Below are 17,894 nucleotides of genomic sequence, written 5' to 3'. Positions count from 1 at the left end.
CTAAACCTGACAAGTCCAATTACAGATAAAACTGTACTTATATGTTGTAAAACTAAACTCAAGCAGGGCACAATGTAAAAGTTGTATAATTTTCTGTAGCTTTTCAATACATTTGTAAATCCTGAGTAAAGTGCGTGTTTGCATTTTCTTTATAAAGTGCATAAACAATTTAATGCTTAGCAGCAGTATAAGTTATATGAGGTTAAAACAAATAATCACTGTATTAGAAAGGGATAGAAAGCCGCTTATGCACATGTGACCCCATCCTAATTACAGTTACTGCCTCCCTCTAATTAAGAAAAACACACACACACCTCAAAAGACCTTTTAGTCTAAGCTTTCTTAGGATGGTCAGTTTTTGATCTTGTCTCAGACACAATAATACCTGATAAAAAAATCCACTATTGTACAGCATCTCTCTGTTATTCAGCTGACTAAAAACTGCCAAGTGAACCTCTACAATAAGCTTGTTTTCTTGCAGAGATCATTCTTTTCTAGAACTTGACCATCTATGAGGGTGAGTAATTCAGTTGTGTTCTGTATATTAACAAATATCAGATTAACAGAGTAAATGTTATTGTCCCTAGTTCAAATGTAGAATTGTAAAACATATACTGCAGAAGCCTAAACTGCTACAACAGTAAGCTACTGACGTTACCTACTGGAATTGGATGGATTGTATGTAATAACTCTATTACAAAGAAAATATAAAAGATATAGTAGTTGTACACATTTCTTTTAAAATTGCAATAGAAGCAGTTAATTTTAAATCGGGCTGATAGCTCCATCCACATTGTAATAGCCTAAAAAATGCATTTAAAAAAATAAAAAAAAAAAAGGTCACACTTTAGAGATTTAGGGATAATGAACAGAAGAAAACATCACCACTGCTTTGCCATTTGTTACTTTTGCGGCACTTCTATTTACTGGGAATTATTTTAAAATTATATTAATTTATACATACATTGCTAATGATAGTTAAATAAATTAGCAGTAAAATATATGGAAGAAAGATGACAGTACAATTCCTCTTGCTGTGGTGAAATTTTCTTCTTGACGGGCTGAGAACGGCATAATCATGCGTTAGAACCTTGAAGAGTGTTTTTTTTTTCAACTTTGGACTGGACTGTAGTATACCAAGTAACTTGATTCAGGAAAAAAAGTTAACATAATAATAATTTATGAAGGAAAGACAGCTAGTCAGAGAGAAAACAACACATCAGAAAACAAGATAAGGTGATCAAGAATGGATATTGTTATTCTTAAAAAAAAGTTCACAGTTTTCTGAGGTGCAAGTGCCTTTTATGTGCAGTCCATCATACAATGTGGTTTAATGTCAACTAACATTCATTGTGAAGACAATAATAGCTAAAGTGGCATTGTTGAGAAAAGTATAAGTTCACCTCTGTTAGAAACAAACAAGCTGAAGTATAATTACTATTCTTTAGTATCAATGGCAGCATTTGTGAATGTAATAAAACAAACATATGGACAGTACTCCAGGACTGCTGAAAGGTTTCATATTGATGTAAAGACAATCTACTTGAACACAGAGTAATAATCCATATTTTTAACGTTTATGGAATAATTCATTTTCTAAAACCACTTATGAAAATGCAGGATTCTCAATGGGCTAACACATATCCTGCCTGTGGTGGGTAAAAGGCAGGTTGTCAGTCTATTGTTGGGCACTCATCTCAAACAAGCACTCATACCATGCCAAGAAAATTAACATACAGACCTACTGTAGTAGTACTGACTTACCCAGTTTACCAAGCTGTTGGCAAAGTTCAGATGTTCATTTTAAGGTTACCTTATACCTCATTTAAAACGACTGGATAGACAGTCAGATATGAAAGGCACTGGACGATAGATAGATAAAAGATTTTGCTAGTGTTCTCTTGTCATACTGGTTTGGTATAGTAAAATAGCTTGTTTAAAATGTCTGAAGGGTATTCTTGGTATCAAGTTTCTTTTAAAATCTGCAGTACTCCTCATTCTTATAATAAAGCTGTGATCAAAGGGGAATGGTTTCATCGTTTTGCTTGGGTAGGTTCTAATTGATACAGTTAGGACTACTGATAATGTGCATTTGAATTTACAAAAATTAGCAGAGGCTAATAGAATCTGTGCCATTACATTATTAGGGAATATTAGGCAAAACTACTTCTCTACGGTATTCTATGCTTCTTACTGTTTACCCAGTATTATGCCACTGCAAACACGTACACATTCATTTAAGCATGTATAATGTGATTTTGACTGATTTTTATACATTGCAAATAAAAATAAACAGCCTTTACTTGTGAAGTTAATGAAACTAATTTGGCTCAGGCCACTCAATTTTATCAGAGTAAGACAGTGAACAGCGTAAGTGGTTACATGCAAGTGATGCGAGTGCACACAGCCAAAAGGGATACTGCATCTTTTATGGGATTCCATCTCTTTACCTACAGCTGTCCCAGTTAATTGGAATGCACATCTTTTAGACTTACCTGCTCCCCCAGTTTCAAGTACACTCCTAAGTTGTTGTCCATACTTCTGCTCATGTGCACATTCAGCTTACCTGCTGCGCTTGCTGCAGCAGCTCCATGCGCTCCTGTAAGATCTGACTGTCAAACTCCCGGCTCTGCCTCAGTATTTGTCTCCTCAGCTTTTCCACAGCTATTCTCAGGTCCTCCTTTTGCTTCTCTGTCAAAGATTCACTCACTCTGTTGCTTGGATCTTGTTGCAGTGCATTATACAGTGTGGCCTCCAACTCCTGGATTTTCTGGGATAATTTAAATTACATAGAAACATTCACATTGAGGTGCAAGCCAAACCAAATAAATCCAAGAGCTGCAACAGAGGGTATACAAAGTAATAAAGCTAATTCTTGCAAATTTGAAAATTTGGAAAATAAAAAAGTGAACAATTACTTCCAGCTTTGTGAACTATTATCATGAGAAACAATGAGCTATTCTATATAATATAAGGTCATGCCAGAATGTCAAAAAGAACCAAGGAAATGATTTGTTAAAATGTGTACACAATCTTGCAAACCAAAAGCATAACACATGACAAAAAATACAGCCCACCCAACATTGTTCCCATACAACAAAGCGTGTGGAGGGAAGCAAAAGAATGAACACACATAATTCTGTCCACTCGGCTGTTTGGTTGAGATTTGTGCACAAACCTTTAGAAAACAAGGCAGTTTAATTGTTTTTCTTCTGGTTAAAGCTGAAGGATTTATTTCAGGGTAAAAATGCTGTCTCTTCAAGAGCAGAATCTTAGGTTAGGTTTATTTTATAAACAGTGGGCAAATATTAGGTCTAACTCACTTCATTTTGTTATACAGTATGTCCATTACATTTAACAATTTGCTGTTGTAAAAGATGCAGTATCCCATCTTACAAAATGCGAAAGTGAGTCACAAATGCAAACATAATGAAAACAAAACCTAAAGTTAAAGCCTATGGGACATGGTTAAAATCGTCAAAGTCAGGTTTTAACAACAAGGTGCATCTTCCTCAAATTAATTTAATATGTTACACATTCTACATGCCATGTGTACTCTGAACCTGACAAAATCAGTACATGAAGTTGTTTGTTACTGTTTCTCTAGCTAAAAAAAAAAAATACCCACATATTTAAGCCAAAAGAATTTACGCAAACTGTATTCCTATTCTGTTATATATTATGTTAGTTTGCAAGTTCATCATTATAACATACGTCTACACAAAAGAGGTAAAAACATCTCAGCTAATAACACTGCATTCGTGTTTGCACCAATTCTAAAATAAAAAAAAAAATTTTTTTCCATGTGTGGAATTCATACCATATAGGCCTGGTCCAGTGCTTGCTTCCTGTAGTCCAGTTCTTCTTCTAAATATCCTTTCTGTTTGCTGAACAGATCCTGGCAGAGATCAAGCACACTGTCATTTATTTACCAGGATAAATGTGCCAAAGCTGGTGGAAGAGCTCTAAAGGGCACAAAGGTAGTAAGACAGAATTTGCAAGCAATTTTCTGGATAAAGCAGTCATTTGACATATTATTTTATTAACATCATTAAACACTGAATATATGGCCATGTTTTTTGTTATGTAATATGGAATTGTACTAGACTACTGTTTTGTGACACTGTAAACTATACAAGTGCGATACAAAACTAACTCCGAAGAATGTGATTGACTGCGTTTTGTGTCTATCACAATTCCTGCAGCTTAAAATTATAACAATGATTGTTATCACATTCGTCCATCCATTCATCCATTTCATAAACTGCTTATATCCCAGCAAGCATCGGGTGCAAGGCAGGAACAATCACTGGACCGTTTGCCAATCCATTGCAAGGCAATGTGTGCCTTGTCCTTGGACTCTGAGAGGAAGCTGGAGCACCCAGAGGAAACCCATGCAAACGGGGAGAACCTGCAATCGCCACACAAGAAGCACCAGGGATGCAAACCTTGGTCTCTTTGTTGCAAGTGCCACAATATCTCCTTGAATGTTGTTACATCTTCAGCCAAAAGTAAATAAATAAAACACATTCTAAAATGTATTAATTTATTTAAAAAAAATATAGGCAATCCTCTTAATACCCCGTGTGAAAAGGTAACTGACCTCAATTGGGACATTTTTATGGCACTTGAGTACTGTCTTACAGTGTCTTACGATGCTTTGGGGGAATGCTGTCCTTCTTATTCTTGCAAAACTGCTGCAGCTCAGTCATATTTGTAAGTTCATCTTTGTGAAAGAACAGCTCACTTCAGAAGGATGTTTAGATCTAGACCAATCCGATATGTTAAATTGTACCATTCAAATTTAGACTTACTTGTATGTTTTGGATGACTGCCTTGATGCATGACCCAGCTGTGCTTCAGCCAGCCTATCTTTCTCCTGAAGAACACCCTCATAAAGAGTAAAAATCATTTCCTTTTCATGACCCCATCAACTTATTTCACTACTGAAATGAGGATGTTAATTTACAATGCAGTGCCTTTCTCCAGAAATAATATGTCACAGAAACAATTTTCCTATAGAAGAATTGATCTGTATACCATCGTTTAAGAAAACATGCAAACTTGACGCAGGGACCCCATGTATTTCTTATGGAAAAGTAGCTTCTCCTTGGATTTTATTTTGGTTAATGTTGGAGTCATGAACACTGACGCAAATCATATCTGATTCCTAACTAAAGTGCTCATACAGCTTCCTCGGATTACAGAGGTACTGTATGAAAAGGATTAAAGGAGTTGAACCCTTTCAGTTAAGCAAAACGAGATTAAGAGATGGCATAACTTAAGTTTTGAAAATTTTGAAAGGAATTAGTATTGTGAATTTCAGTTATTACTTTAAATGACATTCTTCCACAAGGACACAAAAGGAAGCTTGTTAAGGGCTGATTGCACACAAACATTTGAAACTTTTTCTTCATGCAAATGACTACAGGCACATTGAAAAAAATTACAAAGTAGTGTAGTAGACAGTATTACTTTACTCAATGTTATGTTTTTTGGAAAAATTAGGTGAACAGGATTGATAAGTTGCCTGTTCTTAGCAAAACGGTTTTAATGTTATAATTTTTGTAGCAATAACAATTCACAACTGAATATTTCATGTTTGATTTTCCTTTACACCAAGCAAACAAAAGAAGCACAAAGATTCTCTGCAATATACTTTTCTCTTCTTTCTATGCTAGAATAAGCGACAAAATGGTCTGAAAAAATCCACTGTAAAAAAAAAAAAAATCAGGTGGCAATTTTATGCAGCGGATATTGAGTTTGATTATAAGGGAGCTCCAAAAGTAGAACCTAGACTACACTGTCCCTGAAACCCCTGCACCTTGATCAGGGCGATCTCACTGTCTTTTCTACTCTGGGATGTCATCCTTTGGGAAGCTCTACAGAGGTTTTGGCATATTCACAATGCACATTTGGAATCTGTACCATTGCAAGAGAGTATCTTCAATTAAACTGAACAAATAACTTCAGTGTTGCTTGCAGATTTGCTACTAATAAATAATCATGGCAACTGGTCTCTTAAAACAAATTGAGTGCAATGCTTGCAATACAACCTACTGAATACTGATTGTACTCCTACTGAGAGACTTTAAACTTTTAATAGACAGATACTTTTTTATTGCAATACAGTCAATCTAGAGGGAATTGCTTTGGTACAAGGTTTAAAGGAAAACAAACTTTTATAGTTTGTGGGTGGGTTTTCTTTCTGGTGTAGTGCTATAGAATTAAACAGGTAAGTTTAGTCTCATATACCCTCAGTATATTGAGAATATAGAATGAATATATATTTGGAATAATATATTCTCTGTTGAGATTTCTTTTTAAGTTGTTTGCAGGAAGCATCCTACTCCATAGGGAAAAAAAACAGGCAGCATTTCTGGATTGGTCAACCGAGGTGTTTGTTTCCATTTTAAAAGAGAGGGGTATAGAAGTTATACTGCTGCTATTGAGGAATTGCACTTTTCTAGGAAAAGCCCTTTGGAAGTAGACTCAGGCTGGTATATGAACTTCAGATTTCTCTTTCTGCATCTGAATTCTTTTCATAAACAGCAGATGAATGACCTAGCAATGATGTGTATGTGTTTCACATGCACATATACTGTATGTAGGATGTGCTATGAGAATATAGGTTGCTGTGACCACTAATGGACATTATTAGATTTGTGTATTTGCAGTGAAAGAGATGTGTGCATATTCTTTGCATTAAGTCACATTCCTTTTAGATGTTGATATGAATTTAACAAGGATACATCTTGTATCTCCTGTTTGTCAATGTTTTGCAAAATACATCAAAACGTAAAAAGTGTTCTATTTTTTAATTTAAACTCTGGTAAGCACTAAAGCAGGGTAATGCGAGTTTTATGAAAATCAGCAACTCAATATCTGAGGCCATTATCCTATGCCAAAATGAGAGATTTGCTGTTTCCAAACTGGGGACTGTGTTTTCCCATCTTTATGACAGAGGTTAAATGATGGAATACTAAATCTATACATTTAGAAAACAAAAGATAGATGATCTTTCTCTTAACAAAAAGCATACCTTTAAATTACAAGGGGGAGTCAAGCTAAAGTTAGAAAATGGGATTTATTAGAAAATGGGACGAACCTTAACAGAACTGATAATGTCATTTCTCACTGTAGTCTCCACCCTTCTCAATGCACTTGCGCCACCTGCCTGGAAGTGCCTGGATTCCAGCAGAATAAAACGTTTTGTCTTGTCCTCGCAACCACTCGTGTACCGCTTTCTTCACGTGATCATCAGTCCTGAATCGACGATCACCCAGATATATTTTTAGCAGTCCAAAAAGATGGAAATAACACGGTGCCAGATCTGGTGAATATGGAGGATGTGGTAAATACCTCAGACTTCAGTTTCGCCATATAAGCCTTGATGTTCTTAGTAGTGTGTGGGCAGGAGGGCACTGTCTTGCAGCAAAAGAACTCCTTGAGACAGCAGTCCCCGCCACATGGATTAAATAGCAGTCTTCACATTGGTCTCCAGCAAGTCACAGTAACTTGCACTAGTGACTGCAGTACCCCTCGGCATGTGGTGTTCCACAATAACTCGGGTACACAAGTGGTTGCTGAGACAAGACAAAATCTTTTATTCTGCTGGAATCCAGGCACTTCCAGGCAGGTGATGCAAGTGCATTGAGAAGGGTGGAGACTACAGTGAGAAATGACATTATCAGTTCTGTTAAGGTTCACTTCATTTTCTAATAAATCACATTTTCTAACTTTTGTCTGACTCCCCCTCATATTATTTGGACATTATTTTATGCAAATGCCATTAATATATATAAATTAACAATTACAAAAATGTAAAATGACCTTTCTACCTTCTCATTCTCTAGGTCCAGCATCTTCTGAGTAAGGGCGGCCTCTGTGCTATCAATTTGCTTTAACCACTGTACAAATGGGCAGACCCAAAACAAAAAGCAGATTATTTTATTGTATATGGTAAACAGAGAAGAACATGCTTTTATTAATTTGTTAGACAAGCCATATGTGCACACATTTTACTGAATAACAAACCATTCTATTTTGCATGAATAACAATAACTACTACCTAATTATTTCTCACTATCTCATTATCATTATCTAAAGTAACTAACTAATATATTTAAGTTTGACCTATCACTGGAAAAGCATTTTTATAATCAGATAATTGGCCAAAAACAAGACATTTTTAATAGTTATTAGAAAATCTAATTCCTCAGGCTCATTGAGAAGCTAGATATCATTTTTTTCCAAATTAATTTACCACTTCTTATAAGGAATGGGCCGTACCAACCATAAATTTGGAATGGTGGCATCACTAACTCTCTCACACACACACTTATTAATATGATAACAAATTTGTACACATACAAACAGAAAACCCAAACTCCACCTAAAGTTTAGTTCAGAGAGTGCAAATCTAGGACTCGAGTCATGAAGTGGCAGTGCAAGCCACTGTGCCAATGTTAAAATAACCATTATTTCAGCAAAATAAATTTGTATTTTGTATCAGATTAATTTAGATGAGAAATCACCTAGATCAAGAGGTAAAGTGGTATACAGTGTATGTTCTCATATTTTCATTATTAAAATATACCATATGGATTTTATATTGCCATTACATAATTCAAGTTAGCACATGGCATGTTGGCCAGTTTACCCAGCAGCTTGTGGTGTATATTGAACGTAAAAAATACATATAAATGTTACTTACATCAGTCTTAATAAATTGCCACACAGTGGCAGAGTGCAGTAACTCTTAGGAGATCTGTTCTGTGACAAAGGATAATTCTGTGGAGAGGATATCTCATGGCCATAGCTCGTAACTGGGACAAGCACATGAGTCTAACTTAACTCTATTCAAGTAATCTGTAAAGGACACACACACACCTCTTTATGCAGATAAGCAATTGGGGGGGGTATGTGTGTTTATATTGTACAGCCAAAAATTATTTGTATATTGTTAAAAAAAAAAGTTCAAAAATGGAAATGAAATAAAGGATATTGAAGAACAAACTTTAAAAACTGTCAAAAATGTTACAATTACTTGTGTGCTAAGTAAACAAACAAGAAAAACTTTTATTCAAATCACATTTTGGAAGTGCTTTCAAATTATGAAATGTATTGCCTTCAAAACAATTACATTGAAAGCTCTGTTCACAAGCACCTCTCTTCTCAAGTAATCTAGTATGCAAGCATTTTTCCGTCATGAAATTTGTCTCCGTACACAAGTACAGTAGTTACTCGGAATGAAAGTGTTTTGAAACATGTATGGTTTGTGCAGCATCGGTTAGACAAAGGAATCTTGAGTCAGTCTGAGCCTGTCCTTCACTGAATTAATATGCAAGTTATTTTATTGCAAACACGTTAGCAGTTTTTTGCGTATTTTGCTGTTGAGTTACACAAGTATATGACCAGCATGGGGTGCCAAAGAAAGCATTAAAGGATCCACCTATGAAGAAGTTAGTGAAAATAACCATAGGACTGACAAAAGAGATCATCAAAAATGGATGATGTTGAAAAGCTGTAGTGTGGATAAACCAGAAACAGTTATCAGGTGATAGCATATCCGAGGCAATCACATGTGAAGAAGCAAGAGAGTTGCATGCTGATCTCATTAAGAAAACTCCTGGAACGAGTGATTCAGAAGCAGAATCATTTGAAACGAGCACGGGGGTGGTTTAAGAAGTTTAAAAAAAGAAGTGGTATTCACGGTTTCATAAAGCATGGCGAGGCCGCAAGCTCAGATAAAACAGCCCCCGAGAGACACATCAAGGACTTTCAAGAGTTTGTCAAGGGTAAACGGTACCTGTCACTATATACAATACATGTTTATGAAAACTTCTGAGTTGTGGAAAGGATTCATTAAATTTGCATTATTTCTTATGGGAAAATTTGATTTGGAAAATGAGCATTTCGGTTCACGAGTCACTTTCTGGAACGGATTATTCTCGTGAACCGAGGTTCCACTGTATTTGTACACCTGGCCATTGGAATTTTCTCAAAGTCTTGCTCAGTATTTGTTAGGCCCTACTTTATCAGCAACAGCCACCTCCTGGGCATGCTTTCAATTAGGTTGTTGCAAATTGGTGGGTCAAGGCTCTCCCATGTGTGCTAGACCATGTCTTTAAAATTGTGTTTGTCGTTTGGTGGGTCTGCTGGACATTTCCTTTTCATCTCTCCCCAGCGGTGCTCAATAGAATTGAGATCTGGACTTTGTGGGGACTTTCACCTTTTTTTGAAGCGGATGGCTTTTACACACTTTGCAGTGTGCTTAGGGATGTTTTCTGCCTGAAAAATGTAGCGACGCTCAAGCAGTTTGCCAGCAGATGAGAATTCATGATGCCTTCAATAAAATGCAAATTGCCGACACCGGGAGCTGCCATGCAATCCCAAACTAACATGTACCAACCACCATGCTCGACAGTTGGATTTAGGCACTGGGGACTGTACTCCTCCTTAGAGTAGCGCCACATTCTCTGATGACCATCTGATGGATTCATCAGACCATAAAATTGATTTCCAGAAGCAGACAGGCTAGTCTTTTTACTTATAAATGGCTTCTTACAAGGAGCCCTTCCATGCAGCCCACATTTGTTCAGCGTTTTCTTTATTGTTTGAGTGAAAACCTGAATTCCAGTAGCCATCTTGACATGCCTTACAATTTGTGGAGCAGACAACATTTGTTTTTTCATGGAAAGCTCTTTGATGTACATGTCTGTCCTTGAACTGGTCATTATTTTTTTCCTCTCCCCTCCAAATTAATGGTTTCACCAGACTTATTGAATTTATGAATGATGTGGGGCATGGCAATGTGCTTCATATCAAAAGTCTGGTGATAATTTCTGAATTTCAGAAAGACGGATTGTGCAATTTTATGACTCTTTCCCTCAATGAATTGGGTATTTCAGCAGTTTTAGCCATGTTGGGAAACTCAACTAACCCTACAAATGCTTGTGTAGAGAATGACCTCCAAGGCTACTTGTAGATACTAAGGGCACCTAAATACCTGCATCTTTGGAACACTTGCTGTGTTGTGTTGTGTTGAGTGATCTCATTTGTCAGTGGGAACTCCTTCCATTGTGACATATTTGCTCAACTCTACAGTATGAATGGCCAGGTGGACAAATAATTGTTTGAAGACAATAAAATACATAATTTGAACATGTTTTGAATAAATGTTTTTTCTTGTTTCTGTACATAACACACAAGTACTTGTATTTTTAAAGTTTGCTCTTCAATATCCACAATTTTATTTCCACATTTGGCCATTTTTTCCATAGTGTACAAATAGTTTTTGGCTCCACTGTACATTAGCATAATCCAGGTTTGCTCTTGGCATAAAGAAAAGAAACAAAGGAGCCAAAGTAAAGAGGTTTCTGGACAATTTTTTTAAATCGAGCTAAGAAACGTTCAGACAATCCAGAACAGATTAACAGCAACAATACACTTATATAGAATAAATTAGGCCAAAATTGCTCTTTGGAATCAAGACTTTACCTTTTCACATAGTGACAGTACAGTTACGGCTTGTATCACAGCAACTTGTTCCTCATTTCGCAGGTTCTGCAATCAGAGATATTAATGATTGTGAGATTACCCAGGCATTTCAAATCCCTAACTTTTCAACCTTTAAGGTAAAGAATGCAATAGGCATTACACGATGTAATTAAAAATCTATATTTTTTTAGTAGCCAAATGATGCATACAGCAGATTTAGGAAGTATTAAGACATTTTGCTACATTAGAGCCTTGTGCTAAAATCATTTAAATTAATTTGCTCCCCAAATCAAATAAAATTTAATGCCCCAGAAAGACCAAGTAAAAATATTAACATTTGAAAATGTATTCCAAATAAAAAACTGAAATATCACATTTACACAAGAATCACACAAGTATTTAGCTTAGATGCATCCCCTTCTAAAGATCATTGTTCAGAAGTTTCTACACCTAACTCTAACCCTAATTTCTACACCTTATTTCTACCACCCTCCTGTAGTCAGTTCAAATGAGCGCACATGATTAGGAAAGGCACACATCTGTCTATATAAGGTCCCACAGTCAATAGGAGCATTACAGGAAAAAAAATAGGCCATGGGGGTGAAGAAATTGCCTAAAGAATTTAGAGACAGAGCTGTATCAAGATTCAGATCTGGGGAAGGCTAAAAAAAAAAAAAAGCTGTAAAGGTTTCCAAGAGCTTCCTCCATATTTCTTAAATGAAAAAAATGTTTGCAGTAGTCACAACTCTTCCTTGAGCTGGCCACCAAGCGCACATGTTTATTTGATATTTGGACTAAAGACTTCACACATTATACACTTCACATCATTATTAGTATTTCTGCTTTTGGTATGTGTTCAGCATTTCTTGCTTCACATTTCCTTTCATCCTTCACTTACCCAAATCTTTGTAGACACAGAACACATATGAAATGCATGTATTCCAAATAACCATATACTGTATTATTTACCCTATTCAACCCCAGGCACCTCACATGCAGATAAGGAGCCTTGGGTTGAGCTGAGCTCCATCAAGGGGGGAGATGGGACAGCAGGCTGCTTGCTGCTCAACATATTTACAAAACAAAATGGAGAGGTGCGAAGGGATTTACAGTGGGCCAGGATTATGTGTTTTTTCATAGGCTTCGGTAATTCTAGTGTTAAAGTGTATTTATATACATTGTCAGTCCCAAAAACTAAGGCAATGGAAGAATTCTTTCTTCTTTTGGCTGCACTCGTATCAGAACTTCCTGTCCTCTGTATCTTACTCTGTCACGCCCACCACCTCTTCTTTGTTCTTCTTCTTGCCTGGCAGCTCCATCCCTAGCATCCATCTCCCAATATGCCAGCATTACCCAGATAGTCTCATTATCGTCAGGTACTGTAGATCTTCCCTTTCACTCTTCCTGGTACCCATCTGTCACAAATCACTGCTGACACTCTCTTCCTCAGCCACTCCACCCTGCCTGCACTCTCTTTTTCACCTCTCTTCCACACTCCCAGTTACTCTTTACTGTTGATTCCAGGTATTTAAACTCATCCACCTTTTCCAGCTCTACTACCTGCATCCTCACCATTCCACTGACCTCCCTCACATTTACACACATGTATTCTGTCTTGTTCCTACTGACCTTCTTTCCTCTCCTCTTCAGAGCATATCTCCACCTCTCCAGGGCCTCCTCAACCTGTCTTGTTACAGATCACAATGTCATCCGCAAACATCTTAGTCCACGGGGACTCCTGTCTAATCTCATCTGTCAATCTGTCCATCACCACTGCAAATAAGAAAGGGCTCAGAGCTGATCCCTGTTGTAATCTCACCTCAACCTTATATTTATCCATCACTTCTACCGAATATCTCACCACTGTCACACTTCCCTCATACATAACATATACCACTCTTACATACTTCTCTGCCACTCCCAACTTCCTCATATAGTGCCACAACTCCTCTCTAGACACTCTATCATATGCTTTCTGCAAGTCCACAGAAACATGAAGCAACTCCTTCTGTCCTTCTCTATACTTCTGCATCAATACCATCAGAGCAAACATCACATCTATAGTGCTCTTTCCCAGCATGAAATCATACTGTTGCTCACTATCATCACCTCATTTCTTTACCGAGCTTCCACTACTCTTTCCTATAACTTCATGCTATGGCTTACCAATTTCATCCCTCTGTAGTTACAACATTTCCCTTATACTTAAAAATCAGTACCAATACACTTCTTCTCCCCTCCTCAGGTATCCTCTCACTTTCCAAGATCGCATTAAACAATTGGGTTAAAAACTGCACTGCCATCTCTCTTTGACACCTCCATGCTTCCACAGGTATGTTATCTGGACCAACAACCTTTCCATTTTTCATCCTCTTCATAGCTGTCCTTACTTCCTCCTTGCTAATCCGTTGCACTTCCTGGTTCATTCTCTCCCCATCACGTAACCTTCTCTCCCTTCATTCTCTTCAGTGACCAGCCTCTCAAAGTACTCTTTCCATTAGCTCAACACACTCTCCTCACTTGTAAGTACATTTCCATCATTATCCTTTATCACCCTAACCTGCTGCTCAACTTTCCCAACTTGGTAGCCAATATTTGGCAGGGTACCAGTTCATTTAAGCTCACTTTTATGAACACATATAAACCCACTTATTACAGGCTAGTTTAGAGCTGGCATGTAGCCAACTCCATACACACAGTAAGGGGAAATGTACTGACAATTTTATTCTTTCAGTCATTATCCAGATTTTTCAGTATGTAACGAAGATGTAGGAAAAACTGTTAAATCAAAAACTTTATCTTAGAACGAGTTATTTTTTCATCATCAAAGAATGTTAAAATTCCTACAAAACTGCAACCACTTACTCATCAACAAGACCACAAAGAATCTTAACTTCTCCACCTGGTGCTGATGCTCACCTCTTTTTTGCAGGGAATAGGCCATACTCTTTCAAGATAGAATCATGACCTCAGATTATTCAGGGGGCTAATGCTCAGCTGTGAACTACTCTAGTGTGCATTTCAGAAGACAATCTAGTGAGGCAAAGATTACACCATTATCTGCCAACAACAGGAGATACAGGCCTTGTGTTTACTAACTGGATACTCTCCAAATTTGAACTGCACCTTGAAATATTTCTTCTTCATGGTTTTCATGAGTCAAGACTCACACTTGACTGTGTCCAGTGCCCAAGCTAAATTAATTCAATTAAATATCAAGGCGTTTAAATATGATGTTTTCAAACGTGGCCATCACTTTATAAACAAAGGGATAAAATGGCACACAGAGGTGGCTTTGGAGTTCCATACTCTTGTAGTCCTTTCACAAGACACCACATGGTTCATGGACACCACCCTTGTTGTAAGTTCATAGAATGCTTGTTAAAAAAAAAAAAAGTTGTCAAACTGCTATGACCCTCTAATATCTATGCAAGGACAATGTGTTGTTCCATTGTTTCATGTCCATGACATGTTCTTCATTGCTTCACCTGTATATTTGATCCAACTGTTGGACAGAGTCTACATTAAAGTACTTCAGCTCAGTTTTTTCCTGTGAAGCGGAGTAATGTAAGACCTCAGGAATTAAAACACATTCTTGCACCCCTTTTCAAAAATGGAAATTACCATCAAGTTTAGTTTCAAGGCACTGTCGTTTTCTTAATCAACAAAATAATTCACCATTCCAAAGAGGTTTATGATGACCATTACCTTGTTTCCCCCCCCTTTTTGTTTGTGTGATGACACTGCAGATGTTACTGGCATTTATACAAATAACACTGCAAAATTGTTCACATCATTGGCATCTTGATGAAGATGAATGCCTGAGTACCACAGGGGAATATGGGAAGCACAACAATGACTGAAAGTAATATAATAAAAATGAAGAAAGATAAACAAGAACATCACTTGGGTGGGTTCTGTCATTGAATAAACTGATGGATGTGTGTGCTTTGAAATGATGCAGATGAGACTATGGTGGCACAAACTGAATTAAACATAAGGCAGCTGCACTGTGATCTGTCAAATTAAACAGTTTAGGTAAATTACAACTTTAATTTCCCTTTACTACAAACCTATTTAGTCTCAGTTTCATGAAGGTCAGTCTAGTATGCCACCAGACAAAGATGAAAATGCAGTTTTACATACGCCAGCAATAAATCTTCATCTTGCAGTAAAACGTATACACAAGCATTTTAGAAACAAAAAATAAATAGAATTTAAAGAAACAAGCTCTGATAACGTGATGTGCTTCTTGTTGAACAAATAAGATGACATGCTCCAAAACTGTACTCTAACGCCTACTGTTGTACTGTTTACCCTGAATATTTTGACAGTGTTTTTCTATAGTAACTGATGGAAATACACAGAAGATATGAAGCATAATGCAAAGTAAAGCAAGTCACAAAGGACTGAGCACAAGAAAATGGACTACATGAAAAGCATTAAAATGGATGATGGAGTCAAACCAGTAAAAGGTACCAGAAACAGAAAAGAAAAAAAAAAAAAAAATTCTTAAAAACATAGTGGTGGGCATGGTGTAAAGTAACAGTGGACTCAAAGCTACTTTAGCAATTATTCCAAAAATACTACAAGAACTATATAAAACAAAATAATATAAAGAAAATCAAATGACTACTGTAACTATTAGACCTTAAGAAATGAATTTTAGATATTAGAAGAAAATAAATATTGATTTATCCTTCATCCTAATTTTTATCTCATCTCATTTTCTTAACTGCTTTTCCTGGTTAAGGGTCATGTTGACAGCAGGCAAAGCAGCTAAGCCAAGGCTTACTTGTCCCCAGCTACAGAATCCAGCACTTCCTGGGGAATTCCAAGGTGTTCCAAAACCAGCCAAATTTTTTCAAAGTGTTCTGGGTCTGCTGCAGGGTCTCAACCCTTTTAGGGAATGCCTGGAGCTGTATGTCGAACTATTTCAACTGGCTCCACTTGTTCCAGAGAAGCAGCAACTCTGTTCTGAGGCTCTTACAAATTGCTGAGCTTCACACCATATCACAGAGTGTCAAACCCAGCCACCCTGTGAAGAAACCTTATTTATATCCCTTGTACTCACCATATCATTCTTTCAGTCATTACTTACTGTTCATCGCTATAGATGAGAACAGGGATGTAGATCAAGTGATAAAACCAAGAGCTTTGTCTTTAGACAAAGCTCCTGCTTCAGAATTGAATGGTACAGCAAAAGCAGAACAGCTGCCATTGCTCCAATCCGCTTGTTGCTCTCACATTCCTTTTTTCCATTATTTGAGAACAAGAGCCAGAGATAGTTGAACTCATCTAGTAAGGGCAGTTGTTCCGAGAGAAAACCATAACCTCAGACCTACCACAGCTAATTTACACTCAGGCAGAAGATCATTCGAGTGCATGCTGAAGGTCACTATAAGAGGTGGCATGAGGAACATTATCATCTTCATAAAGCAATAAGGCTACCCCTTAACTTTCACAAGTAATGAGAGTAAATAAATTTGATTTAATGCCAAGCATTGGTCGGGCAGTCCACATAACCCAGCCAGGTTCAGCCTGATATGGTAATGTGGAGCCATGATGTGCATTCACTACCAGCAATAAGAAAGGGCGAAGGTCAGAAACAATAACCGGGAAACTTTTAACTGGACTAGACCCTGGCAATGGGGACTGGCTTTGGGAACTTGGAACATTACCTCTATGGGAGGGAAAGAGCCTGAGCTGGTGTGGGAGGTGAAAAAGTACCAGTTAGATATAGTTGGTATCACCACCACACATAGCATGGGCTCCAGAAGCAAAATTGTTCGGGGGTGTGGGGGTGCATAGAAGCTCCTAGATGAGGTCTGTGCAATTGTAGTTTTCTCCGGTAGACATGAAGGTTGCCTCAATATGTCCATGAGCTGCAGAGAGAAAAACTCTTGATTGTTTTTCATGCATATGCAACAAACAGCTTTTAGGGTATTCAGTCCATTTATAGAAGGTGCTTGAAAGGGTTCCAGTTCACTAACTCAGTGGCCTTATTGAGTGCTCATGCCAGGTGTTCTGGAGATAGCTGGAGGGGCCCAATTGGAAGGAACAGCCGACTGGATCTGAACCAAAGTGGTGAATTTTTATTGAATTTCTGTGCTAGGCATAGATTGTCCATTACAAACAACAACAACAACATTTATTTATATAGCACATTTTCATACAAAAAAATGTCGCTCAAAGTACTTTACATAATGAAGAATAGAAAAATAAAAAACACTGTAAGAAAATAAAAGAAGTCAACATTAATTAACATAGAATAAGAGTAAGGTCCGATGGCCAGGGTGGACAGAAAAAAACAAAAAAAGAAAAAAAGAAAATCTGCAGGGATTCCAGACCATGAGACCACCAAGTCCCCTCTTGAACGCCATGTTCAAACG

At 37.2% G+C, this 17,894-nt stretch overlaps 1 protein-coding gene across 4 annotated transcripts in view; it reads right to left on the bottom strand.

Annotated features, from left to right (window-relative positions):
• Nucleotides 1–17,894, bottom strand: part of jakmip1 (janus kinase and microtubule interacting protein 1) — a 278,170-nt gene that overhangs the window by 21,137 nt on the left and 239,139 nt on the right. For all 4 annotated transcript variants that reach the window (XM_039751459.1, XM_039751460.1, XM_039751462.1 and 1 more), the window contains 4 exons: nt 11,503–11,568; nt 7,842–7,910; nt 3,821–3,898; nt 2,567–2,770 (listed from right to left, as the gene is read on the bottom strand). In XM_039751459.1, the coding sequence (XP_039607393.1) occupies nt 2,567–2,770; nt 3,821–3,898; nt 7,842–7,910; nt 11,503–11,568 (417 nt within the window). The remainder of the gene's footprint in view (nt 1–2,566; nt 2,771–3,820; nt 3,899–7,841; nt 7,911–11,502; nt 11,569–17,894) is intronic.

This window comes from Polypterus senegalus, chromosome 4 (assembly GCF_016835505.1).
Source record: "Polypterus senegalus isolate Bchr_013 chromosome 4, ASM1683550v1, whole genome shotgun sequence".
In the NCBI taxonomy this organism is placed as follows: Eukaryota; Metazoa; Chordata; class Cladistia; order Polypteriformes; family Polypteridae; genus Polypterus; species Polypterus senegalus.
This window is presented reverse-complemented; position numbering and strand designations above follow the sequence as displayed.